Genomic DNA, 26,355 nt, shown 5'->3' with positions numbered 1-26,355 from the left:
GTCCCCCCCGCCAAGTCCTCTCCTCTGACCGGGGCTTGCATCCAGCCCGTCCACAAAGCCTCGGCTGGCACCCCCAGGTCCTAGCCCTCCCCCTCCTCCAGAGTCCACATCCGTGGTACTTGTCACCTGGTGCCATGATGGCCAGGGCCACCAACCATGACACACGGGTGTCACTAGAGGCAGCAATGGCCACTCTGCACATGCATGCTGCTGATGCTGTTTTGTAAAATTTGTGAATCTCATTAGCAGAGTCATTACTACAGGAAGACTGGGAGGGAGGAAAGAGGAATACGGGGGGGTATGAAACAGGACAAGGAAATAGATGGAGGGGAGGGAGGAGGGAGGGAAGGAAGGAGGGAGGGAGGGAGGCGGGAAGGAGGGAGGAAGAGATGAAAGAAGAAAAGAAGGAAGAGAGGAAGGGAGGGGGAAAGAAGGCAAGAAGAGAGGGGGAGGAAGGGAAGGAGGGAAGGAAGGAAGGAAGGAAGGAAGAGGGGAAGGCAGGAAAAGAGCAGGGAAGACAGGAAGGAGAGAGGAAGGGAAGGAGGGAGGGAGGGAGGGAGGAGGGAAAGAGGGAGGAAGAGATGAAAGAAGAAAAGAAGGAAGAGGGGAAGGAAGGGGAAGGAAGTCAGGAAGAGAGGGGGATGAAGGGAGGGAGGGAAGGAAGGAGGGAAGGAAGAGGGGAAGGAAGGCAGGAAAAGAGGGGGGAAGACAGGAAGGAGAGAGGAAGGGAAGGAGGGAGGGAGGGAGGGAGGAGGGAAAGAGGGAGGAAGAGATGAAAGAAGAAAAGAAGGAAGAGGGGAAGGAAGGGGAAGGAAGGCAGGAAGAGAGGGGGGAAGACAGGAAGGAGAGAGGAAGGGAAGGAGGGAGGGAGGAAGGTAGAGAAGGAAGGAAAGAGGAAAGGAGGGAGGGAGGAGACGCGTCTGTCATTCTCTGCCATCATTTACAAGGACGGTTCGAATCCCTCTCTCTCCCCAAGTGCCTCCCAGAGTGGAATAATTCTGACAATAAACCGTAATGGAGGGAGGTGCGGCCATCACGACAGGAACGACGTGATCTGGAATGCGGTGTGCTGGAGGGCAGGTGCTCAGGGAGGCAGGTGGGAATCGGATGGTGACTAAGTCAGGCAGAGCCCACGGGGGTCTCAGGGGAAGGGAGAGCCCGCGGGGAGCAGGGAAGCAGGGGTGCGGGGGATTCTGGATGACGGGGGTGGCCTGAGGGGCTCCTGGCCAGGGGGGTGCTCTCCTGGATGAAGGCGGGCCTGCTTCCTGCAGGGATGTTAACAGGGCACTCTGCATGAATTCAGGGACACGGCCACATGCAAACACATAAACGTTTTCGATCTTGGTTAATGTGATCCAAAATGTGGAAACAGGACTCTGGTGCCACAGTGACCAACGGAAAGTCGGCCAGAGAGCAGTCACCGTCAGTCATGAGGTCACTTGGGCTGGAGACTCAGGCCCCTACAGCCTTGCCTCCGGGAACCAGGCCCCCCACGGTCGCTGCTGGGTCTCCGCTACTGTTCCCTGTGTCACACCTGCCCTTAAGTGGGGTGTCCTCAGCATGTTCTTTTGAAATTGTCTTTTGGCCCAAATCCTAAATAGGAGTCTTCCATTAGTAGCTACAGGATATTTTTGATAACTATTTAAAATCAAATTTTAATTCACCTATCCTGGGCCCCAAATAACTTAAGCTCTCTCAGAAATGGAATCCACACTCGGAAGACGAGGGTCATGTTCACAGAAATGCCACGCCCTCTCTGCACCTTCTTCCTAAAGGCAGCACTCCCCGAACACTCAGTGCCCTGAGCTTCCTGGGGCGACAGGTCTGCAGCAAACAGCGTTCACCAGGATCTCTGCTTCCGGTTCTAAATCCGCATACGTTAAGCTCAGCGATGCCCTGCTCCTAAGCCACCAGACCCCAGAGTCAGGTGAGTGGCAGCAGGCGGGAGCAGAGTAATGGCATAGTGCCTACACCTGGCTCAAAGACAGCATGTCCTAGGACACCGCACTGTGAGGCACTAGACCCGTGTCCCTGGGAGACCCGTGTCCCTGGGAGAGAGGGTCGGGGACAGCACAACAGACAGGGAGGGAGGGTCGAGGGCACAGGATCGTCTACAAAGTAGTAGACCCAAGTCCCAGGGCTCATACCCAACACCGGGTCCCACAGCCCCCTATGCTACTGTCAGAAGTGTTATTTAACGTTTTTTTTTTTGTTTTTTGTTTTTTTTTAATTTATTTTTGAGACAGAGAGAGACAGAGCATGAATGGGGGAGGGGCAGAGAGAGAGGGAGACACAAAATCGGAAGCAGGCTCCAGGCTCTGAGCCATCAGCCCAGAGCCCGACGCGGGGCTCGAACTCACGGACCGTGAGATCGTGACCTGAGCTGAAGTCGGACGCTTAGCCGACTGAGCCACCCAGGCGCCCCCAGAAGTGTTATTTAAAAAAATTTTTTTTAATGTTTATTTTTGAGAGAGAAAGAGCATGAGTGGAGGAGGGGCAGAGAGAGAGGGAGACACAGAATCTGAAATGGGCTCCAGGCTCCGAGCTGTCAGCACAGAGCCGGATGCGAGGCTTGAACCCACGAATTGTGAGATCGTGACCTGAGCTGAAGTCGGACGTTTAACCGACTGAGTCACCCAGGGGCCCCGAAGTGTCATCACATTTTCGAGCCATAACAGAAAGGGCACACGTGAGACCCAGCGTCTCAAGCCCTGGGCTTTGCGAGTGCCCCATTCTGCCCCACCTTGGGGAAACCACCTCCCAGTTCAAGAACCCAGGCTCACTCTGGGGACCTTGCAGATGATCAGGGCACACAGAGTGGTCCCCACTAGGGGCTGTCACCAGCACAGCGGGAAGTTTTAGAAACGGTCGGGATTACCTGGGACGACGAGACGGTGATGTGATAGAATTTCCCTTGTCCCCCCTGTGGGATGGCTCTGACGAAGAAGAACTTCCGGCCGTCCTTGGAGAACACCGGCTCCTCGTTCTACGGACAAAAGCAGAGTGTGAAAAGGCTTCGTTGTGTGTGGAAAAGGTCTACCACAGACGATACATCCTGAGAGCCCCCTCCTCTGCCGTTTGTAATGGGGGGTGCGGTGGAAAGAATCAACAGGGCGTGGGGCCTCTCCTCTCCTTGGGAAGCACGAGTCAAAGCTTCTGTTTCCCGAGGAACAATGAGGAATTCAGCAGAGACTTCAGGAAGGCGCCGAGCGGGGAGTGGGCTTGTCGCAGGCCCCCAGGCGGGGCAGGACCTCAGCAAGGAGAGCGCCCGGGGCACCTGCCCCTCTCACCGCGGCTCCGTGAGAGCAGAGCCCAGGGCAGCACCTGTCCAGGCACACCCGCCTCCACCTTGAAGGACCGAACCCCGAACACTCACAAGTTTGTGCCTGAAAATGAATTCTACCACGTTCGGTCCCGTCTTTTGTTCTTTAATTTAGTAAAGAACACGGAATAGTCCGCCAGGGAGACAAATAAAAAGAGAACAGAACAGCAAACAAGGACACATTTTATTCATTCTAAGGTGCAGGTGCAGGAAACGTTCCTTCCAGGAACCTTGAACCAGAGGAGCGTGCCACACGGGCATTTGCCGGATGGCCCGTTTGCTGGGGTCTCTTGCCACTTCTCCTCGGAGAGGAATGGGCATTCCCAGCTCTCCCCCGGGGAAGGAATTCTCGGCTGGATTCAAAGCCGAGGCCTGAAGTGTGTTGCCCTATCCCTGCCCGGCCCCCCCGCCAGAGCTGAGCGGCCACAGTCCCGGGGTCGGGCCACCTCCCTGATGGGGAAAAGGCATTTTGCTACAGCGGCATCTCAGCATCTCTGCGGCTGCGGCTTGGAAGTTTCCATCCGTGAACACCAATTAGTCGGCGACGATCTATATTTTCTGATTCAAGGAGCCGCACGCTCACGCGGCTGAGAACAAATGGTAAATAGGCCCCAGCTGGTGCCAGGAACGCACATTTCCCCGCAGTGAGCGAGGAGACGCCAGCGTGATGCGCCCGGAGAAATAAACTAACATGTGATTAAAATGACATTTAATCTTCATGAATATTTGCAATAAAATGAAACCTTTAATCTGCAAATATTTATTTTTCTATTTAGAGCTGGCAGCATGGTATTTAGAAGCAGGGGCAATGGGAAAGTGAGTGGGGACTCTGGCTTTTTAAATGTACTTTTATTTGCCAAGCCCCAGGGCGGATACTGCAATATTGCCTCCGTTTTCTGGGGAAGTGTTTGCACTTTTGGCAGAGAAAAATACTCTGAATAAAGGTAATAAATAATTAATTCCGGCCAGACGCTTTGCTTTCATACTGAGGGGGCCCTCATCATTTCGATGTCACCTTTACATTCATCAGGGAGCACTGTGCACCTGCCCTCAGCCTGAGACCCGCTTTCTGGGGCAGTAAATGTATTCCTGGTAGGAGAGTGCAATGGTTTTCGAGGAGGAGACCCGGATATCAGTGCTGACACTCAGGGCTTCTGGGGGAAGCTCTCCGGTCTCTCTCGGTAACAGGGAATCTGCCACACACGGTGCCCCCTCTCCCCACCTCCATGCCACTCTCAGAGGATCCGTGAAGAAGGAGCCCTTTCTACTGGTGAGAGAGTCTTTGTGAAATGTTGGTACCACATCTGCCAATTCTTTCCAGAGAGTGGTTCCGGGACACGCCCCTTGTCCAATCTCCCAGCCTGGAGTTTGAAATCACAAAACCAAGATTCTGGTAAAGGAAGAAAGACTGTCTGATGTCGGCCTACAGGATGCATCTTCAGCCAGAGGATGGGGTCCGGGGCTCTACACCGAATCCCCGTGGATCCACATCAGGACAGACGTTGCAAGGTCACGGGTGGTGGTGATGGAGTGGATGCATCACGGGGGAGCTGCCTATTCTTCTGGAACATTCCTAGGAGAACTGGGTGGTTCCTAACTTGCTCTCCAGGACCTCGTGATATCCTGAAGGGTGTGAAAAACAGGGTCCACGAATCCCTTTGTGAAAAATCTCTTTGAACATCATGAGAAACTGGTGAAGCTAGACCTTCCTACTGGCCCTGGAGCGCTGTGTTCGTGATGCCTGAGCAGTGGTACCCAGAGAAAGCAGGGCCTCCCTACACTCCCCAGTCAGGGCCGCTCGCCGGCCCTGAGCGGGGAAAGCACCACCTTGGAACAGGTCCTCTATAGGACCTGCTGTCTTAAACTCAAGACGGCATGACACATTTCTCAGTGGCTGTTTAAAAAATGTTAGCGGTTTGCTCGGTAAATGCCTTCAAGTCTGCATTGTAAAAGTGATTCTCCACGTGGCTTTGAGTGCCGACTTGCTTTTGCGTGGAGAGAGCCGCTGTCCCAAGGCCATCCAGGCTGTCTGTCTGGAGCGTGGCTGGTGTTCTCAGGTGGGCCACGAGCTGCAAGGCTGATAAATACAGAAAAATCCCGGGGATGATGGCGTCTCCGCGATGAAGAGACCAGCAAAGCGGGCAGCCTCTTGGCCTCCAGACCTCGAGGACCCCCAGCCAGTGCTCCAGCCCTGCCCACAGCCAAACACCTGTCCGCGTCTTCTGAACATATCTTAGGGTTACTTCCATTTACCACACGTGGGATTCCTGCCCGCCTCTCATCAACCTTCCTCCCCCGCGAATCTTTGAGAGCTGCTGTTCTAGAGGATTCATTTCCATTTGGGTTTTTGTTGTTTGTTTTTTTTAAAACTGTACTGGGGTGAAATTCACATAAATTTGCTCCCCAGCGCCCTCCCCTGGCCCGGGGAGCCAGCAAACAGCCGTCCCTTTCTGTGAACTCATTTATTCAGGACATTTTGTGTTAATGGAATCACACAACGGGCGGCCTCTTTGTCTGGCTCTGGGCTCCCCGCAGAAGGTTCTTGCCGCACTGTTCAAGACAGCCAAAGGGCAGAAACAACCCAATGCCCGTCAACAGATACACAAGCCGCGGTCTGTCCGTACAGTGGAATGTCGTTCAGCCACAAGAAAGAAGGTCGTCCCCACACCCGCCGGACAAGGGCTTGGGAGAAGTCGCTGGTTCAGTTTTGAGATCCACTGACCCTAGGCGCTGTCTGGTCTGATCCATAAGGTACTGGCCGATCGACGACCACACAGATGATGGCTTTTCTTTGCTTTCACGTCAAGCTCTCTGACGTTCTCTCTGCTACAAGAGGGGCACCAGCACGTGTGTTTGCTACCTGCGCTCCCGTCACTGATCCAAGGGGGCTTTCGGCAACTTCACAGCATGACCTCCCAGCTCATGTTTCGGGGTCCCCCAAGCACGCTCTCTTTCTTGGAGTTCTCTTAGCTTGGATGTGGCACCCACGCTTACACACAGGAAACAAGATCGGGCATTTGGGCGATTCCTCTTTCGGAAAAGACCGGCGAGGAGGAGTATTTCAAAGTGAGTGTGCTTGTGTGCCCGTGTATGAGGCTGCCGCCTTGGACGTAACCGATGGGAGGCTGGGACGGACAGCTGACTCCGCCGCTAGGGAAGTCCCGCCCGTGGGTCCGCGTCCAGCCACCGTTATTCTGTCCCCGGATTCTGTTGGCACTCGCTTCACCCCGATTCTCGAGACTCCAATCTGGTGTGATTTTCCCCACAAATGTTCAGACTGCTTTCATCCCAGCAGGCTGGATAGGAAGGAAGGAAGCCTCTAAAACTCTCACCTGTTCTTTGCCAGGGTGTGGAGTGAGACAAAACACCAGCCCTGAGAGCTTTGCTTTCTGCGGGAGTTGAATGTTTTTGGCTGCAGAAGTGGGAGTCCCTGTTGGCCTCTCCCGACCTCCTCAAACCTCAAGACCCCGGAGCCTGTTTAACATGCACTTCTTGCCCGAGTAAGGACGGGAAGCCGGGGGTGGCTCCGAAGGCCAGGTTCCCGTGAAAGCTCATGCCGAACCCCAGCACGGTGTGCCTCCAACGGGACAGCCACAGAATCATGAGAAGAGATGTACGGCTACCAGCCTGTTTTAGAGAGTACGTTGAGGCAGCGTTTATGGACTCCTTGTAATTCGCCACAAGGACATCAATCTAGCTGAGAACTGAGTTCTCACCAAGCCCCGTGATTTTCAAACTGTCTTTCTTCCTTGGTTCTGTGACTCTCCAGTCATGTGCAAGGGCCACGGGGAGCAAGGAGGAGCCGGCCGAGCAGCCCCCACCACCCACCAGGGCCGGAAACCTCTGCGGGGCTATTGAGGGACTGAATGCTTGAGAAGCCATCGTGTTGTAAAAACTCGGCTGCCGTGGTGGCGCATCTGGTGGCGGGTGCAGACCAAAGACAAATCAAACGTGGGGTAGCTACCTGTCTGTGGAGCCAGGCTTCGCTTTCGTCCTCGTGTTTCTGAAACGAAATAAGAGCATTAGACAAAGGATGTTTTTGCATGTTTTGTGTCTGTGACCAACAGCGCAGAAACAATTTGATTCCCCTCCACGGTCGCCGCACAGGCACACAGAGCCGTGGCCCGCCCAGAGAGGAGGCATCCCGGCCCGCCGTTGTGGCTCACCGCCAAACACTCGTGTCCCCAAACAAGAAAAATGTCGCCCTCCCCGGCAACGGGGACAAACCCATGGTGGGTGGGAATCCGGTGGAAGATGGCGTACTTCTGCCATTTGGTGGTCGGTCCACACGTGGGCCTGCTCGGGAGTGCTGCCTTGTCGTGGGGCTTTGTGTGTGTGTGTGTGTGTGTGTGCGTGTGCAGGTGCGTGGACATTTCTCAAGTCACAGCCCTGAATAACAACCCCGGGAGCGAAAAGTACATCTCCCAGAACCGTGTGGAAAGACGCATAATGGAAGACCAAACAGAACAAAAAACACCAGCATTCCAGCTACGCCGTGGGCCTGCTCCCGGTGCTGGTCCGGCCTCCGGACGCCCAGGGAGGGGTTCTCTAGACCCAAGTCCTGTACGGTCGGCAGGAGGGAGTCTCATGATGGACTCGCACAGGTCGGGGCGGCGGTGAGAGCAGGTGTAGATCAGCAACCATTCCCGGCTTCCTGGCTCTGCGTCTACTCCTTCCCTCCTTCCTCCCCCTCGATATGCCTACGGGATCACCTGGAGTCTGCTCTCAGGTGACTCACGTGGGGACGTCCGTCTCGGTAACAGATCACTCTGCGCACCTGGAAATGGCGCCTGGTGCGGCGAGATGCTTCCGGGCCTCCCAGGCCACGGTGAACCTGCTCTACAAGCCCTCTCCCTCCCCAGCTGGGGAATAAAAACTTAGGGGTCAAAAGGAGTTTCCGGAAGACCTGCTGGGCCTTATTCGTGGAGTATGATTGACCTTTTCTCACCTAGCGCGAGGGGGTGTGCCTCTTAGGCCTCACGTGGAAGGGTGGAGGCCTTGCGCCCATGGGCTGGAGGGTGTGTCCTCAGCCGCCCCTCGGCTTGGATTTTCATTCTTTGTTCGCTTCCCTCTGATACTTTCCATGGTATCGTCCCTACGTTCACCTCCTCTAACTCCACATTAAGTCAGCCCGAGCCCCTAGGAACACGGCTGGGCTCACCGGTGACCTTCAGGGACGGATGCCGGCCCCCCGGGGGCCGCCGGCCCCAGGTCCACCGAAAGCGGGCAAGGCAAGCCAGGTGGCAGGGCCGGCTCCACCCGTGTCCTAGGGGCTCAGGCTGCCCCTCCCCCTCTCTGGTATCAACTGGAAAATGAAGAGAAGGCTCGTCCCGAGCATGTGGTGGGCACAGATAAAGGGGGTTGACACATCAAGGACTGTGGAGCTCATGCAGGTCTGAGGACGCGACCCCTGCGGTCGCGGAGGGCTCAGCCTTGACTTCTGCGGCAGTACACAATCCATCCACACGGTGGCACCAAAACAGAGGCCGGCAGGCGGGTTCCGGCCAGTCTGTGGACGGTGACCCAGACGCCCCGGAATGCCGCCTCCCTTCCGCCTCTCGTGCTTCCTGCCATCGGCCCCTGTCCCCTCCCTCCCGCGTACCTTTGTGCAGACCCCGGTGGTGGCGTCGCAGAGGGTGAGAAGGGACACGTTCTGCGCCCGGCTCAGCCAGTTCACCGCGACCTTGGTGCTGGTGGCCCACTTCACCATGGTGATGTAGTACTCCCTGCAAACAGGCAAACACACGGGGTTGGCAGCGTTGCGGGGGCCGTGGGAGCCAGGAGACGGGCGCAGCCCAGCCCTGGACGCCGGGGCCGAGGGCCGGGGCCTGTCGGGCTGGACTCGTCCCGGGAGGTCCTGAAATGGGGTTTCTCAAGAAGGTGCTCGGATCGCGAACTGTGGCGGGCACAGCCAAGGCACTGACGTGGCGAAGTAAGCCACACAGTGCGGTTCCTTCTCAGCTGCTCCCTCCAGGGTTGCGGATAAAGTGCGCGCGGCCCAACGACTCCCGGAGGGGGGAAGCGTGTGGCTTCTGCTCCGCGGGTCTTACGCGTCAGGCTGCAGCTAGTGCTGACCTACTGGCTTGGGTTTCGAGCCACAGCCCAGGCCAACGCGCCACTGCAGCTCACGGGACGGAGAAGGAGGTCACACGAGCGGCTGACAGAGCGAGCACCAGGAAGCGTTTGGAGAGAGAGGCGCTCATGGCGCCCCACATGCTATAAAAACCCCGGGCCACGCAGAGGAAGGCTCTGTGTGTCCCTTCCCTTTCCTGGGAAGGCGAAACACCCAGGGGCGGTCGCCAGCTAATTAGGGAAATTGGTTCACGGCCCTGGGCATCAGGCAGATTTGGTTGGATACCCTAGATGTCACGCGCCTGCTTTTACCCAAACCTGAAAACGTCACACTGTTCTAGGTTACCCTGTACTTAGCACAAGGGGTGCTGGGGCTTTCAGCAATTAATTCACTCACCAATTCACCCAGAGTCCTTCAAAACTGGGAGTCTTAGGGGGAAACTATACATTTGAGAAAAAGAAGAAAACAAGTGCAAAGAGACTATCCCTAGGTGAATTCCCAGAATGTTCTAGAGGCCAGCTAACCTTTGTTCTATCACCTACCCCATCTCTATCTATAATGAGATCTATTGTTAGGAATGATTACTTTGTGGCCTCACAAGGTCCTTTATCACTAAAGTCTCCAACACATTCATGAGACAATTCCCGGCAAGCTCAAAAGGGACCTTAGTACCTCCGATGATTATTTTCAACAGAAAGGCTTAAAGAACCAGATGTCTTCATCTAAGCTTTGGTTTAACCAGGAGATTGAATTGCTGTGTCCCCTATTTCTCGAATCCACCTGTCAGTCAAAACTTTTAATAACTTAACCTAAGTCAAGAGCTGGCTCAGGCCGGTACCTTCCGCGTCGGGGAGAGGGGAGGCCCGGGGACTGCCCATCAAAGTCTTGGCCAATCTCCTGGGGACTGGCTGGTGAGGATGTCATTCAGGCATAATCCAACTTTTATGATTTTCAACCTTCTCAATTTGCTGTGGTTTTGGAAATAGGGCTGTATCTGTTCCTACCACCTGCTCAGCAGGCCCACGGGCCTCGGGGACCTGGCTCTGTGTTTTTATAGGATCTGCCCGCTCCCCCGACGTGGTCAGGCTCCTGCTCTGAGGGGGAGCGTGGCCTTTTGGCAAGTCCTCTGTGGATGCCGGAGCCGACTTGCAATGCTAGGTTTGATCGTCTCCCCAGATGTTTGTAGGCATGAAAACATTTATTTAGCTTGGCCCTTAAAAACAACTCAGGGTCGGGGCACTGGGGTGGCTCAGTGGGTTAAGTGTCCAACTTCGGCTCAGGTCACGATCTCACGGTTCGTGGGTTTGAGCCTCATGTCGGGCTCTGTGCTGACAGCTCAGAGCCTAGAGCCTGCTTCGGATTCTGTGTCTCCCTCTCTCCCCTTCCTCCACGTGTGCTCTGTGTCTCTCTCTCTCTCTCAAAAATAAATAAACATTAAACAAATTAAAAAAAAATAACTCAGGGTCTGTGCTCAGCCCTTGCTCTCCATATAATACTTCTTATTTTTAAATTATAACATGAATGATCCTTTGGTCCCTGTTTGACAGAAGGTGGAGAGAGACTGCTAGCTTGAAGGGCCATGGGACGCATGTGGCAAACTCGTGTTTTCCTGGACTGTGGGGCCTTTTGGATGCAGACATTTGCATTGAGGGTGTGTGTGTGACATCACAGTGATGAGCAAACATACTTCATCTGGATGAAATCAAGGAAGAAAAAGTCAGATCTCCTGGAATGACTATTTTTTTTTCCCCACGGCCTCCGTACTAATGAGGGAGGACCCCATTCTTGTTTCCGTTTGTTGGAGACATTCATGCGTCCTATTATGTGTCTTTCTAGGTTTTGTGATGTTCTTTTGCACCAACAATCTTCATACAGGCCAAGTCTGAAAGTCTTTCCCTTTAATTTCCCAGTTTGTAATATGAGACATGTCATAGAAAGGGAGAAATAACTGTACTACAGATGAGGTCAGTTACACGTGGACCCGCTTTGCCTCGTCGTGTGGATCCTCACAGGGGCCCCGACCAATGAGCAGGTGCAGCGTCCCTCAGAGATGCCTGAGGGCTTTGCTCCCACACCTCACTGCACATGGAACTTGAATCCTCAGCTCCTCATTGGTGTGATAGGAATTTCAAACAAACTGAGGGCACCCTTTGAGATTGTATGGTGATGAAACGCAATGAGAAATATTTTTTAGAACTCTTGAAACAATTATTAACGACGCTAGAAAGATGCCATAACATATCTTTCTAGAAGGAAGTGGTGCTCCTTCACGTTTTGGCAATTCCAGGATCTCCCATCGTGTTGCTGTCCATCAAACACTTGGGAGCCTTCCGCCCGAGTGTCCCTCAGAACCACACACAGCAGTCTCATTACTTGTACAGCCACATCTCGTCTCGAACCAACGTTTCCTAATCCCATGAATTGTATCCATGACTAGGCTTCATGCCAGATAAGCTCAGGGTATTTTAAAAAAATCAAGTCAAGTCGTAAAGATAAAGCATTGCTCAGGATGGGCAATTTAAAGGCTGGCAGCATCTGGCGAGGAGATACAGAGCCTCACAAAGAATCAGTACTCTAGAAAGAATGACTATTTGCTTCGTGAGGTTCATAGCGACACCATATGTTAATGGAAAGGAAAACACAATGTTTGCCCATTTCTGAAACTTTCCCTAAGAAGAGACCCATAAGTAGAAAGGTTCTCCTGGTTCCTTATATATTTACCATTTTCCTCTAACTTTAAAGCTGTTTGCCTGACCGTTATATGCAGGAGAAATGGGTAGATTCTGACTGTAGGGCTCGTGTCAAGGTCCAAGGTCATGGCTCTGTCAAGCTGCTGTTGGTTATGAGGGTTGGACCATATGGCACACACATAGGGCCTCGTCAGTGTGGACGGCATGAGCCCATGGAGATTTCCAGCACACAGAGGCATCTGCTTGGCAAGTGTGAGGAGGTCTTTACCAACTTTGTGTCAATGTGCCTGTAAAGACACAAAAAAGATGCAAAATCACAATACTGCCGGAGTGAGTGCTGAAAATCTCCGGCATCCGTAATCGACGGAGGTGTGTGAAACCACACAATGGCTTGTCCACCTTTGCTTCCCTCCATGAGACAGCAGTCGCCGAGCAGAAGGAGGACATAATCCTGCTCCCCAGTGTCTTATCCTTCCTCGGGAACACCACGCTCGTACCAGCCAGAAACGTGGGAAGTCAAACCTTTGCTACTTCGGTGTCGCAGACAATCATGACTTTTCATGGACACCTGTTGACTTAGATGTCAAAAAAAAAAAAATTCGAAAGAAGGCAGAAGAAAGAAGAAAACTCTCAACTCAGCCAGCAGAGAGAGGCACGATGGATTCAGTTTAGATTCTGTCTTCCGATTTCATCGGAGAAGGTTCAAGCAGCACCCAAAAGTTCAGAGTCAAAAATAACCCCCAGCCGCATCTGCTGCCAGATTGCGTGGGTGGATGTCTCCTTCCTGAGGCGGATTCATCAAGCAACACTAAGGAAGGAAAGAGGGGATCACACGGAAAACGTGAAGGCAGAATGGAGCCCTAAAAATACAGGGTGAGATGGAGGGGAGGAGGTGAAAGACTGCAGGGAAACCAAACCTGAAAGTGAGAGAAATCCGACTAGGAGAAACTGAGCAAACCTAGGGAAGCTCTCCCAGAAGGCAGAGGAAGGTGCCACAGAGGCAACAGGAAGGGGCGGGGACTGTCCCTTCCGAGGACATAAGAACTTCTCACAGGGAAACCAGACTGCCGGGACCAGAATGATCTCCAAAACTCACAGAAGAGGCATCTCCGTGGGTAAAACAGGATCTGAACATGCAGGTTAAAAGGATTTTCCACATGCCAGGGAGATTAGTAAAATGCCTAAATATGTTCTGATAGAATCTTTGAGTCCCAAGAAGAAAGGAATCTCACCACAATCTACTAATAAGGAAGTAAGTTTCGACAAAGGGTCAAAATTTAGGCTGATAGCAAATTTCTCTGCTGTTCTAGGGCTAGGGGGTATTTAAATTTCAGTGTGTTTTTAACGACCGATATCTTGTCCTTAAGTACACCCCATAGTGAATCAAAAATTAAAGACTCAAAATTAAAAGCTTAGCATGGGGGTGCCTGCCTGGCTCCAAGGGTGAGCATCTGACTCTTAGTTTTGGCTCAGGTCATGATCTCATGGTTCGTGAGATTGAGCCCTGTGTCGGGCTCTGTGCTAACAGCATGGAGCCTGCTTGGGATTCCCTCTCTCTCCCCCTCTCTCTCAAAATAAATAAACATGTTTTTTTTTTTTAAGTTTAGCATGTAAGAAGATGATCCAGAAAATCAATCATCTGTAACTAGTCCCAAACAACTATCGATTTGATAACCAATTTGAAGTAACAATCAGAAATAATTATTATGTGACAAAACATGGTAAAACAAACAAACAAACAAAAATATTGGGTGACTATTTCCTTAAATTACAAACATTTAGCGTATCTTTTAGAGAAGATTATAAGTTTTTTTTAATGTTTATTTATTTTTGAAAGACAGACAGAGACAGTCAGAGCACAAGCAGGGGAGAGGCAGAGAGAGGGGGAGACACAGAATCTGAAGCAGGCTCCAGGCTCCGAGCTGTCAGCACAGAGCCTGATGTGGGGCTTGAACTCGCCAACCATGAGATCATGACCTGGGCCGAAGTTGGACACTAAACTGACTGAGCTCTCCAGGCGCCTGTTTCAGAGAAGATTATGAACAAAAGTTAAGACACATCATACATGATGAAACAGAGAGAAACATTAAAGGGAAAGGAATATAAACTATGTTTCCAGAAGAGGAAACTAAATGTGGTAAAAAAAACTTTTCAAAATGATAATCCGCTTGGGAAGGCTGGAATTGATTCCACGTAAGCTTCCTGAGGGCAGAGACCACATCTGCCCTGTTCCTTCCTGTATCGTCAGCCCCTGCAAGGTGCATCACACGTGCTGAATGTTGAATGTTTTTTAAAGGAATAAATTCAATTCCAACAGAAAGACCAATAGGTTTTTTTTTTTTTTTTTTTTTTTTTTTTTTGCAGAGAGATCATCTAGTAAAAGAATTCTAAAGTTCACATGGAAGAAGAAATGGAAAAAAATAGCCAAGATGGTTTTGAAAAGGAAGTTTCTCAAGAAGATTTTACACCAAGACTTGTTAATGGGAGACCAGAGCTACAGGTCTTTCCTTGATGGAACAGTCACACTGGTGATCGGACCACAGAAAATCTGGCCTTAAATCACGATGGTTTATATAAGAACAAAATAGTTTATGTAGTAATTTATTTATTTGATTTTTAAAGTTTATTCATTTAGAGAGAGAGAGAGAGAGAGAGAGAGAGAGAGAGAAACCCAAGCAGGCTCCGCACTGTCAGCACAGAGCCCCAGGCAGGGCTCGAACCCACGAACCATGAGATCATGACCTGAGCTGAAGTCAAGAGTCCGACGCTTAACCGACTGAACCACCAGGTGCCCCAGTGTATATAATAATGTAATATTTAATGAAAATGTCATCAGGAACGAAGGTGGCATGTGATCCAGAGAACAGTGGCTCCAACTCGGGACAGCAGTGGAGGTCCCAGGACGTGGTAGAGAATAGTCAGCCCACACTGGGGTGGGCAGCGGGGGTTCTTGCGAGGACAGGTTTAGGGAACAGGGCAATACAGCAGAATACCTAATGCAGTTTGGGAGGACAGGAATGAGAGTAAGAAAAAATCAAACAGTTCATGTTAAAAACAAAGTAATTTAAAACTCCAGGAAAAAACGCTGAACAAAAAGACACACAGCCCCATCACACCTCTAGCATGAAAGACAATTACTTATGATAAAGTCAGTGCTATTTATTGATTTTAACTTCTTAGAATTAACGTACAGAGTAGTAGTAAGATTTAGTTATGGTCACGGGACAGAATGCAAATGCCACCAATCTCAGTGACAGAAACGTTAACAAAAAGATGACAGAGTTTCTAGGGGAGAGACAGGGACAGAGAGGGACCTGGAGGAAAGGACAGGACCCATATCTTCATCTTTCAAACTGGGGAGGTGCGAATTCTTGTCTATAGTCAACGCAATACAGAAGAAACTGGTAAGAATATTATTTAAGTTTCTAAAGGTAACCAACAGGGGTGCCTGGGTGGCTCAGTCGGTTGAGCATCCGACTTCGGCTCAGGTCATGATCTCACAGCTCATGGGTTCGAGCCCCATGTCGGGCTCTGTGCTGACCACTCAGAGCCTGGAGCCTGCTTCGGATTCTATGTTTCCCTCACTCTGCCCCTCCCCCACGCATGCACGCTCTCTCTCTCAGAAACGAATAAACATTAAAAAAATAAAATAAAATAAAGGTAACCAACAGAGGAAATTAAAACGCACATAAATTAGAAGGTGGGAGGGCATGGGGTGGGGTATGCACATTTCTTGTGTATCCTAAGAAATAACGCATAAATAAAAACAAATAATAAAACTGATTAATATAAATTAATAAAAAACAAGTAAATAAAAAATGAAATATATAAGCATATTATTTAACGACGCAAAGGTTACTGTTGGGGAAAATCATACAAGGAGTTAAAGTCATCTCCTTCTGGGGCTGGGTGAGTGGGGAGGGACTGTTATTCCCTGTAACCCCTTCTGCATGGTTTTACTTCTAAGCATTAGTATGGAGCATTTTGATTAAAAGGAAATGGAAAGTTACAACTAAATAAAAATTAAGAAAAGATAACCGCACGGAGTTGTCGACAAACACTGAGTGACCTGGACGAGGCTGGGTCTGTCGACGAGTAACCGTGGGGACGTAGGGAGAGGCGCCTGCCCTCGGGAAGCACGTGGGCACGGCTCCTCTGGGTGCTTCTGGCCACACTGATGTGCAAGAATGAGTGTTTTTTTAAGCTCCTGAAGCAGTGAATCGACATTACAAGAAAAGCGGGCAAGAGGGGGCCTATCAAGGACAGAACACTTCTGCGTGAGGCAGAAACCGTGTCTGCAGAATCCAGAAACCGTTTCTCTCTTTTGTCCAGCGAGGCCAGTGCGGCCGGAGCAGGGAGCTGTCCAGCTCGCGACTCAAACCGGCCCGGCCCGGCGGGGGCAGACACGCTGAGACAGGAGAGGGCTTCACGGCGTTCAAGATCTCAGCCGAATTATTCCCCAAACAGAACAGTTTTAATTAGAACATACATAAACAAACTGAATACATATTTTGTCCCCTGTCCTTCTCAAAAAAAAAAAAAGGACGAAACATCCTGGAGGAAGTTTTCCTTCTTTTGAAACCATACTCAAGAGCTATTGCTCTGATGTGCTGAGTTCTCTTGGGGGCTTTGCTAGGAGAAGCTTCTGTGATTTCTGAATTTTATAGAACAGGGGCCTTTATGAGGCTGTCCACAGGCAGGTGACCCCACGGCTGTGTTTGGGGCCAGCCTGGGGGCCTGGCCGACTTGTGTCCCCGATGTGTCCCCCCTCAAGACCTCTTTTCCCAGGAGAATGGCGCGTCCACTGTGTTTTTGCTGTGCTCCCTCTGCAGAGGTGCTGAGGGCCCTAGGCTGTGTGCTGTTTATGCCGGACAGAGATTTCCGCATTAGGGCTGTGTAGCTCACAGACAATGCACAACAGTAGGAACCCCCACGCCCGTCTTCCCCGGATGAGAAGCCCCAGACTGCCTGCTTCTGCTCACAGTTTATGGGCACCACTGGCCCAACTACAGATGCTGAAAACAGGGGCGGGAAGGGACTCCCCCAGAATCCTCCACGAGGCCACCGTCACCCCTCCCTCCTTGAACCTGTGGTCTGTGCCATCTGATCTCAATTGCTGTGTATTACCAATTCTTCTTGACAACTAGCTGGGCCCGGAGCTCCTTGTGGCACTGCAAAGGGCAGGCCTCATATTAGTTGTGATCCAGTAGCAAGGCTCAGGTACCTACAGAAGAAACCAGTAAAATTCTCACGACTTGAGTCACACTGCCTCACGAGAGGAGAGAGGAGGCACTGACCGAGGAGAATCCAGAAGGACATTATAATGGGAAAGAAAGTCAACGTCAGTGAAGCAACAGTGATGCGACTTGACTGTGTGTGATGGGCTAGCCGTAGGTTACGCAGGCCTGCGTGCCCGGAGAACTCTGAGCCCCCTTGGCCTTGGCCTCTCCACGGGGCCTGTTTGTGTCGGTGCAGGCAATGAATCCGGGTTGCACATCAACATCACCCCATTCCCGCAAATCTCTAGCCAAAGGTGCCTTCAAATCCGTTCCGTTGCGCCTGGAAGGAAGCACAGACAGAGACGGGGAGCCTGTCTCCAGGGTCCTGTGCGCACCGGCTCAGAGTTGCAGAGCACGCCCCCTGCAGCCACCACACTCCCGGGAGGCTGGCCCGCCCAGAGACAGCAGCGGACAGCAATGGCGACACGGGGCTTCTGTGGCAGAAGCAGCCAATGCCTCCGCCGCAGGGGGCAAAGGCAGTAGCAGAAACAGTCTCCGCACCCACGCTTGATTATCCAAGTTAGCGGTCCTCAAAGTGTGATCCCCAGACCAGCAGCACTGGGAAGGCTGGGAATACAAATTCTCAGGCCTCGACCCAGACCCACTGAGTCCAAAACACTGTGGGCGGGGCTGAGCAGTCTATGGCTGAACGAGGCCCCCAGATAATTCCAGTGGTGTTTGAGTTTGAGAACCACGATCTAAGTGAGCCACGTGACATGCTGGTGAGCAGGAGACCACAGAGAACACCTCCGAGAGCCACTGAATGACAGATCTCCATCTCCACATCTGCCTTTACTAAACGTTCTCTGGGTGAATAAACATATTGGCAGGCAGATAAGGTGTTTTGGAATAAAGAGAAGTTGGTTGCAGTAAAAAGAGAGGAGAAAACAGGGTTTAAAGCACAATGATGTAAGCAGACGAGACAGAGCAGGGCTTTGAAAGACACAAGGATTGATCCAGTGCCGAGATGAAGAGAGATACTGAAACATTCTGATAATCACAGAAAGCAGATGATCGTACTTTGAGAATCTTAGACACTGTGTTTTTTAAAAACTTATTTTGAGAGAGAGAGAGAAAGAAAGCACAGGCAGAGAGAGAGGGAGAGAGAAAGAATCCCCAGTAGGTTCCGCATCGTCACTGCAGAGCCTGATGCAAGGTTCAAGCCCACAAACCGCGAGATCATGACCTGAGCTGAAATCAAGAGTCAGACGCTTAGCCGACTGAGCCACCCAGGTGCCCCAGAAATTGCATTTTAAAAAGAACATGACACCAAAACATTAACAGGAAGTAAAGGTTCCTAGAAGAAATGCTACCAGTTTTCTCGTTATTCTAAAGTACTTTATCTGCCAACGAATAACATTTGTTCATTCCAAGAGCATTTAGTTAGGGTTTAGCATTGTGCAGACACGGTCCCAGGTGCTGGCAATACAGAGAGCCAAACCCTCGTCGTAGGGGGGCTCGGTTTGTGGGGAGACAGACAACCCCTCATTTCAGTGAGGGGTAAGGACTGCCCTACTGTAAGGAGGTCATGGGTCTGCCCGGGGGATGGGGGTGGAGGGCGTGGTGAAAAGCACAAGTTCGCTGAGAAGACACGGCCAGCTTCCCAAAAATCTGCAGCCAAAGGTGCCTTCAGATCAAAATACACGGACTCTTCCTGGTGAGAAGTATATGAATTTTTTATTAGTCCATTTGTTTGCCATAAAATATTAACAGGGCACTGTCTCTCTCCCAGGGATTAATGTGCTGTGTCACTTTGTGGTATTCCAAATTCTGGCAAAGGTTCTCACAGTTGTGGGCAACAAAGGGCAAGGGAACAGAAAGTCTGTTTGTCTCGCGAAATAAAGAGCCTGCAATTAACTCTGGCATTTTCTCAGCGATGTTCATTCCATGAATAAAGGCGGAGAAGAAAAAATATTTTGGGAGAAATTTTTAAAAAGTGATGTTTTTAAATAGAAGACATTGTTGAGCAAACGGAAACACCAGATACCAAATGCTGCCTGTGATGAAGGGTCTGGCTCCGTATCTGAGCGGGTCCTCAGAGGAGTCACACGGTTGTATAAAAATATCTGCAGGCAAATTGCATTTTGCAGAATATGAAAGCGATGTGGCTCCAAGCCAGATTACTATTTGATGTAGATTTCCACGATTTCACTTTCAATGGGGGAACCTTTCCCTTCCATCTTAGGGGCTGGTTATAATGTAGGATCACTGTCAGGATAAGGGAGAAGGAGGTGAGAGAGGTGCCAGTTTAGGGACCGTGGAGTCCTTGTTCAAGTCGATATGCTTTGAATGTGAAGGGATTTATAGAATAGGAGACGTAGAGGCAAGTGATGGAGGTGGTGGGGGTGAAGGTTACGGTGACGGCGGTGACAGTGGTGATGGTGACGGGGGTGAGACAATGGTGGTACAGCAGTATAGCTGTTGATGGGGCTGGGGCTGAGGTCACCAGTAACGAGGACCTTGTTATTGTGTGATGTTTGCATTGCTCTGATGACCTCTGTCTTCCCCCTAATTCTCAGTCAAGGTTTATATTGGATTCACTATACCAATCTCCCAACGAGTCCCTATTTTATAGAGATGGAGCAGAAAGAAGGCTCCGTTTCCTAGCTGGTTGGCATGGGCTTATCATGGGTAGTCATGTGTGGAAGAGGCACCTGGTGGCAGAGGAGGCCCTGAGAATGTAAGCCCCGAGGGTTTGCAGAAATCTAGACCACGTGCACAGTTAGAAGCAGAGAGCTGCATGTACACACAGAAATATGCTAGGTCTTTACATACTGCTGAGTGAAAAAGAGGGGAAACGGTCTACACACACACACACACACACACACACACACACACACACACAGAAGTTTATTATGTATCTGTATCTATGTACATCACAATGTCACTTGTGTAAACAGCAACACACGTTTTACTAACATTAATGGAGAGAAGGGGGACTCAAATACGTTTAAATAGGTGCCTATGTAGTAATGTCTCTGACACTGGCCATAGCAGCATCTTCATAGACAGTTCTCCGGAGGCAAGGGAAACAAAAGCAAAAATAAACTACTGGGACTACATCCAAATGAAAATCTTCTGGACAGCAAAGGAACCGACCAAGAAAACTCAATGACAGCCTATGGAATGGGAGAAGATATTTGCAAATGACATAGACAATAAAGGGTTAGTATCCAAAATATATAAAGAACTGATATTACTCAACAACCAAGAAACAAATGATCCCACTAAAAAATGGGCAGAAGACAGGAGCAGACACTTCTCCAAAGAAGACACCCAGATGGCCAGCAGACACATGAAAAGATGCTCAACGTCACTCATCATCAGGGGAATACAAATCAAAACCACACTGAGATACCACCTCACACCTGCCAGAGTGGCTAAAATCAACAACACAAGGAACAACAGGTGTTGGTGAGCATGTGGTGAAAAAGAAACCCTCATGCACTGTTGGTGGGATTGCAAACTGGTGCAGTCACTCTGGAAAACACTATGGAGCTTCCTCAAAAAGTTAAAAATAGAACTACCCTAGGATCCAGTCATTGCACCAGTGGGCATTTGCCCAAAGAATATAAAAACACTAATTCAAAGGGGTACATACACCTCTATGTTTACTGCAGCGTTGTTTGCAATAGCCAAAGTATGGAAAGAGCCCAAAGGTCCACTGACTGATGAGTGGATAAAGAAGATGAGGTATAGATATACAGTGGACGGTCATCCAGCCAAAAAAAGCATGAAATCTTGCCATTTGCAATGATATGGGTGAGCTACAGTATCAATGCTAAGTGAAATAAGTCAGAGAAAGGCAAATACCACAGGAGTTCACACTCACAGGTGGAATTTAAGAAGCAAAACAAATGAGCAAAGGGGAAAAGAGAGACAGAGAAAGAGACAAACCAAGAAACAGCCTCTTAACTATAGAGACCTGGTGGTCACCAGAGGGGAGGTGGGCAGGGTTATGAGTGAAATAGGTCATGGGCATTAAGAGGACACTTCTACTGGGGCGCCTGGGTGGCTCAGTCAGTTAAGCGTCCGCCTCTCGGCTTTGGCTCAGGTCATGATCTCTTGGTTCGTGAGGCTGAGCCCCGCATCCAGCCCTGCACTGGCAGAGCAGAACCTGCTTGGGATTCTCTCTGTCCCCCTCTCTCTCTGCCCCTCCCCATGCGTGCTTTCTCTCTCTCGCTCTCTCAAAATAAATAGATAAACTTAAGAAAAAAAGAGTAACTGATACTGATGAACACCGCGTAATATACAGAAGTGCTGAATCGCCACACTGCACACCCGAAACTGACATAACACTGCATGTTAACTATAGTGGAATTAAGTTAAAAACAATCAGGAAAAAAAACAATTTAAAGAAAAATGCATTGAACAAAGTAGTTGATTTCAGCAAACAAAAAGCCAGAAACTGACCAAGAAACATAGGTGTCTATGCCGCGAGAAGAGCACGGAGTAGGGACTCCCTGAAAAGAACAATGAAATAAAGAGAGTGAGGCCTCGCACAGACCAGCGGTGGGATTCCATGAGCTAAGCCCATCTAAGTCCTTGGAACTGGAGGTCAAAGATGAATGAACGAACGAGCTCAAGTAGAAGAAAACGCAAGGAAAGCAAGACGCCTTTGAGCCTTTTGCGAACCCACGTCCCCGCCCACGTGCGTCAGGGACCCACTGGGCTCTTTCTCACGGTGCAATTGTGTGACAGCCCGCGGCCGTCTGGCAATCAGGAAGAGCGCACAGGCCGCCGCCTGTGCCACGGCCGAATGGATATTCGGAGGAGAATAAAAACACGTATCGGCACAGTGCAACAAGGCTTCGAAAAGGTCCTGCGGGTCTCTGCTGCGTCTTAGCTCAACACCCAGCCCCGCAGCCCTGGGAAGGCCCCAGGAAACCAGCACGACACAGCCGCGTTTGTTGGATCAGAGCAGCTGGGTTTCGGTCGGGGGGGGGGGGGGGGGGGCGGGGAATGGTAAAAACCACGGGGCAGGCGGTGCGTAATGATTTCCATCTAGGTCTCCACCCACAGGACACAGCTCAGCTTGTCAAGGCGCCGCTGCCCTTCCCTTAGCCCTGCCGCCGCGGGGTCATGGTCCCTAATTACCTTTGACGTAAACGTCTTAAAAGACGGCCTCAAATTTGGCCCAGGGAGTCCTGCGCCCGAGGGCCGCGTTGTGGGCTGCTGTCCCTCCCACCTCGCGTGTCGTGGCTCCCACTACACTTCATTTTGGCCGTGGACCACGAGCTGTCCCGCTTCCTGGACTGTGGGTGACACGATGGGAGAGGCCATCCGGGTGCCTAACACAGCGTGCGGCACAAAACCAGGGTCAGTAAGTGTTGGCCAACTGGAAGGATCCGGAAGCCCAGACTCAATCTTCCCTGTATCTGAGAACTGTTGGAGGGGAGGTCAGGCTGGTTAGCAGGCAAACAACAGGAGGAATCTGGAAATGGGTGGTGTAAATGACAGACAGCTGACAGATGAAGTGTCTTGTTTCTTCCTCCTGGTGGCTCCTTGACCAGCCTGCTGAAAGTGACTAGTGGACCTTCCAGAATGTTCCATACCTCTCTGGAGGCTGTTCAGGGAGGTGAGGCTGTCCAGCCCGCCTGGCTTGAGGCCCAGCACCCCCTTCCACACTCTGTGTGGATTCAGACACCTTCCTTAAACTCTGCATTTCTCAGTCTTCACATCTGGGGAACGGGGGCACTAGGAGCTACTTCAGACGTGTACAGCTTGCAAAAGCCTTTAGGGCCGTCCTGGACACAGCCACTGTCCTGTACGTGCTGTAAGCCCACATCCTTGTTCCCGGGGAGACGGGCAGAAGGAAAAGCAAGAGTGAAAACCCACCAGCAAATCCAGAAGTCCGGTTTGGAAGGAGCAAAGAATATACGTAGCCCTGAGGTCACAGCTTTACAGTTCAAACCACAACACATGACTGATGATGCTTCAGGGCTCCCCACTCTATGCTGGGACCCCTGTGCTCCCTTACTTCTCTTGAAGACTGGATCCTGGAATATCCCAAATCCTGCCCACACCTCCGACCCCTCCACCTCTCGACCCTCCTCCCTGGAGAGGATTTCTCCATCCTTTGGCAAAACTCTTAAAAGAATCAACGTCAGGGCGCCTGGGTGGCTCAGTCAATTGAGCAACCGAATCTTGATTTCGGCTCAGGTCATGATCTCATGGTTTGTGGGTTCAAGGCCCACACTGGGTTCTGCACTGACAGCTCAGAGCCTGCTTGGGATTCTCTCTCTCTGCTTCTCTCTCTGCCCCTCCTTCCGCTTGCAGTCTCTCTCTCAAAATAAATAAACTTAAAAAAAAAAAGAATGCCTACACTGTGGCACTTAATTTTTATAATAGGATATATTTCTTTGTTGTCTCTCCCCACCTAGGTCCTTGGAGGATGTGGGTCTCCTTCCTTCCTCCCTAAAACCCTCCACATGGTAGGTTTCTTACTTTTTCCTTTCCTAGACTAGTTGAAGAAAGCCAGAACATGTTGCCTCAAGATATGCCTTTTTGACATACAAATTATTTTGAGCTGAAAGCAATGAAGAAGGAGCAAGCCCAGAAAAAAGGCAGGAGACACGTTCTCCTTGGGCTGGAGACAGACTCTTAGCGCAGAGATGCACCAGCGGAATCTGCAAATAGACCTTCCTCTGGGAGTTGCCTCCCATGATCTGCTGTCCTTGAATACCTAAAACTGCTCCCCTTTGTCCGGCTAATTCCCTGCAAATTTACTGTTCCTGGTTGAAGATGCTACAGGGGTGGCAGTTCTGAATTGCTGCTTTGAGTCACTTTTCGGTGAGATTTTGAAGACGGGCTCCATGCGCATTAATGAACTGATTTCCTTTTGTTAACCCTTCTTTTTGTTAAGGAGTCCCGGCTGAAGTTCTGCCTCCCCAACAGCATCCTATAGTGGAAATGGCACGATGTCACCAATGCCTACACATTTCTAAAGGTTTGGTTCTTAGAAAGGTTCCAGAAAACCAAAGAACTCTCAGTCTTCTAGGATCCTTTCAATGTAGGATTTTACTGGCTACCTGTTCAGCTCGCTGGCCCATTCAACAAAGGTTTCCTGAGCTTGTCCTGTGTTGCAGGCACTACTCTGGAGGGGAGGGCGGGTGTTGCACAAAACAGACCCAAGTCCCTGCTCGCGGACCTTCCTTCCAGCTGTTGGGCAGGGAAAGGACTTGGTGAACACAGCACACAGAATATCCTGCTGGGATGACCCTAGGAAGGAAAGTAAGGCCGGGGGAGGAGGGAGTGGGGCTGTGACTCAGGCTCGGCTGTTAGGGAAGTGCTCAGGAAGGAACGCTTTGATCACGACTGACAGTGCATGGGTGCTCCCCTCAGCCATGCGGGGGAACTTTCCAGGCAGACGGAGCACAGGTGCAAGCACCCTAAGAAGGGGGCGAGCCCAGCATATCTGAGGAGGGGTGCCGAGAGGCGGGATAAAGCTGTGCAGTGGCTCTAGCGTGGGCAGGTAGGGTTGGGTCCTCGGAAGAAGAAAGACGACAGGTGGCTTTCTTGACGTAGAAGCTGTTTTCGGCCCCCGGCCGTCTGGTGAGCTGTACCTGCCTGCCGCTACTCGCCCAGAGCATGTTTCTAGCAGAAGGGCCTGGAATATGTCAACATTGCGGAAGAACAGACCTCAGCAGCTAATGATTTTAAGGGAACAAAAGAATGTAAGCACAGCCAGCCACCAGCAGGCCAGCAGAGGGAACAGGCGGTCTGACATAGCTCACGGCTTTCTGGGCTGGGCAGGAGGGGCGGGGAGGGCCTGGAAGCCTGTGGTCCCGGAGAGCCTCAGCTGGGGTCACCAGGAGATGGGAGGGAGGGGACGCCCTCTGACGCCAGGCCCTCCAGGGGAAGATCCCCCAGGAAAGTCAGAGGCCTGGGCACACGGGGACCCAAGGCGGCCAGACTGCGCGGGCAGTAGGATTTTGGAAGGAGATCGGGGCATCTGTTCTGTGTCCAGTTGGTGATGTCATTTAGAGATTCTCAGAAAATGCATTTGAAACCTGGAAAGAGGGAACAGGATCTAGCAGTATTCTTCCAGCACAACCCCGGGCTCGGCCTCTGAGGCAACTGGGGACTCTGCCCGGGCAGACTTCACTCCTGGGTTTTTGCAGGTGGACCAGCTATCCCCCAAGGTCACAGTTCAGGGCCCTGCTAGACCCGTTACCCAGCAAACCTGCCCCCACACTTCTCTGTTACACCGATCACACAGACCTAGCTTTGCCGATGCCAGCAAGACTGGTCCTAACACCTCACTGGCTCCCTTCTTAGCTAAGGAGTTAAATAATGTCTTCGACACACATTCGTTTACTTTGCCCGGAGAACTGCGACCTGACCAGTTCATGCAGAGACGCGGGGTTGTGGGGACAGGTCAGGCTGAGTTCCGAAGGGGAAGGTTGCCAGCAAGTCCACAGGAAGTACTGACCACGCCACAAGATGGGGTGACCGTATAGCCAGCCCTGTGCCACCTGCACGGTTTCATTTGGTTTTTACAACCACTTCTATCAGCAATGTTTATCTCCATTCTACAGATGGGGAAACTGAGGCAGCGTGTCTGCGTACCTTCCCCAGGGTCCCAGGACTCGGATTTGAATGCAGGCGTTGGCTCGAGATCCTTCACTCTGAACCAGTGGTTCTCCATGTGGGGACATTTGGCAAAGACGGGGGACTGTCGCAACTGAGGGTGGGGTGCTACTGGCGTCTGATGGGTGGGGCTGGGGCCCCACTAAACACTCCGCAGAGCCCCCCACAGCAAAGAGTCACCAGGCCCCACGTGTCGTAGTGCTGAGGTTGGGAGAGACACGGTCACCCCGCACAGTAGCTCGGCCCCTCCTCCACACCCCACGTGTTTGGTGGCCCTTCGCACGCCTGCAGTTATCCACTCGCTTGTGACGATTTGTTCAGTCTACACCCCGGGCCCTACATCATCCGCTCCACGTCTCGTTCCCCACGATGCTTGCGGCGTTCACGCTAACGGCTGGT

At 51.3% G+C, this 26,355-nt stretch overlaps 1 protein-coding gene across 4 annotated transcripts in view; it reads right to left on the bottom strand.

The window, feature by feature from the left end:
• DPP6 (dipeptidyl peptidase like 6) overlaps window positions 1-26,355 on the bottom strand; it is an 859,550-nt gene that overhangs the window by 66,076 nt on the left and 767,119 nt on the right. For all 4 annotated transcript variants that reach the window (XM_042927196.1, XM_042927192.1, XM_042927193.1 and 1 more), the window contains exons 11-13: window positions 8,925-9,048; window positions 7,287-7,325; window positions 2,879-2,986 (exon numbers count right to left, since the gene is read on the bottom strand). In XM_042927196.1, the coding sequence (XP_042783130.1) occupies window positions 2,879-2,986; window positions 7,287-7,325; window positions 8,925-9,048 (271 nt within the window). The remainder of the gene's footprint in view (window positions 1-2,878; window positions 2,987-7,286; window positions 7,326-8,924; window positions 9,049-26,355) is intronic.

This window comes from Panthera leo, chromosome A2 (assembly GCF_018350215.1).
Source record: "Panthera leo isolate Ple1 chromosome A2, P.leo_Ple1_pat1.1, whole genome shotgun sequence".
Taxonomy (NCBI): Eukaryota; Metazoa; Chordata; class Mammalia; order Carnivora; family Felidae; genus Panthera; species Panthera leo.
The sequence above is the reverse complement of the archived record's forward strand: the minus strand, read 5'-3'. Positions and strand labels throughout refer to the sequence as shown.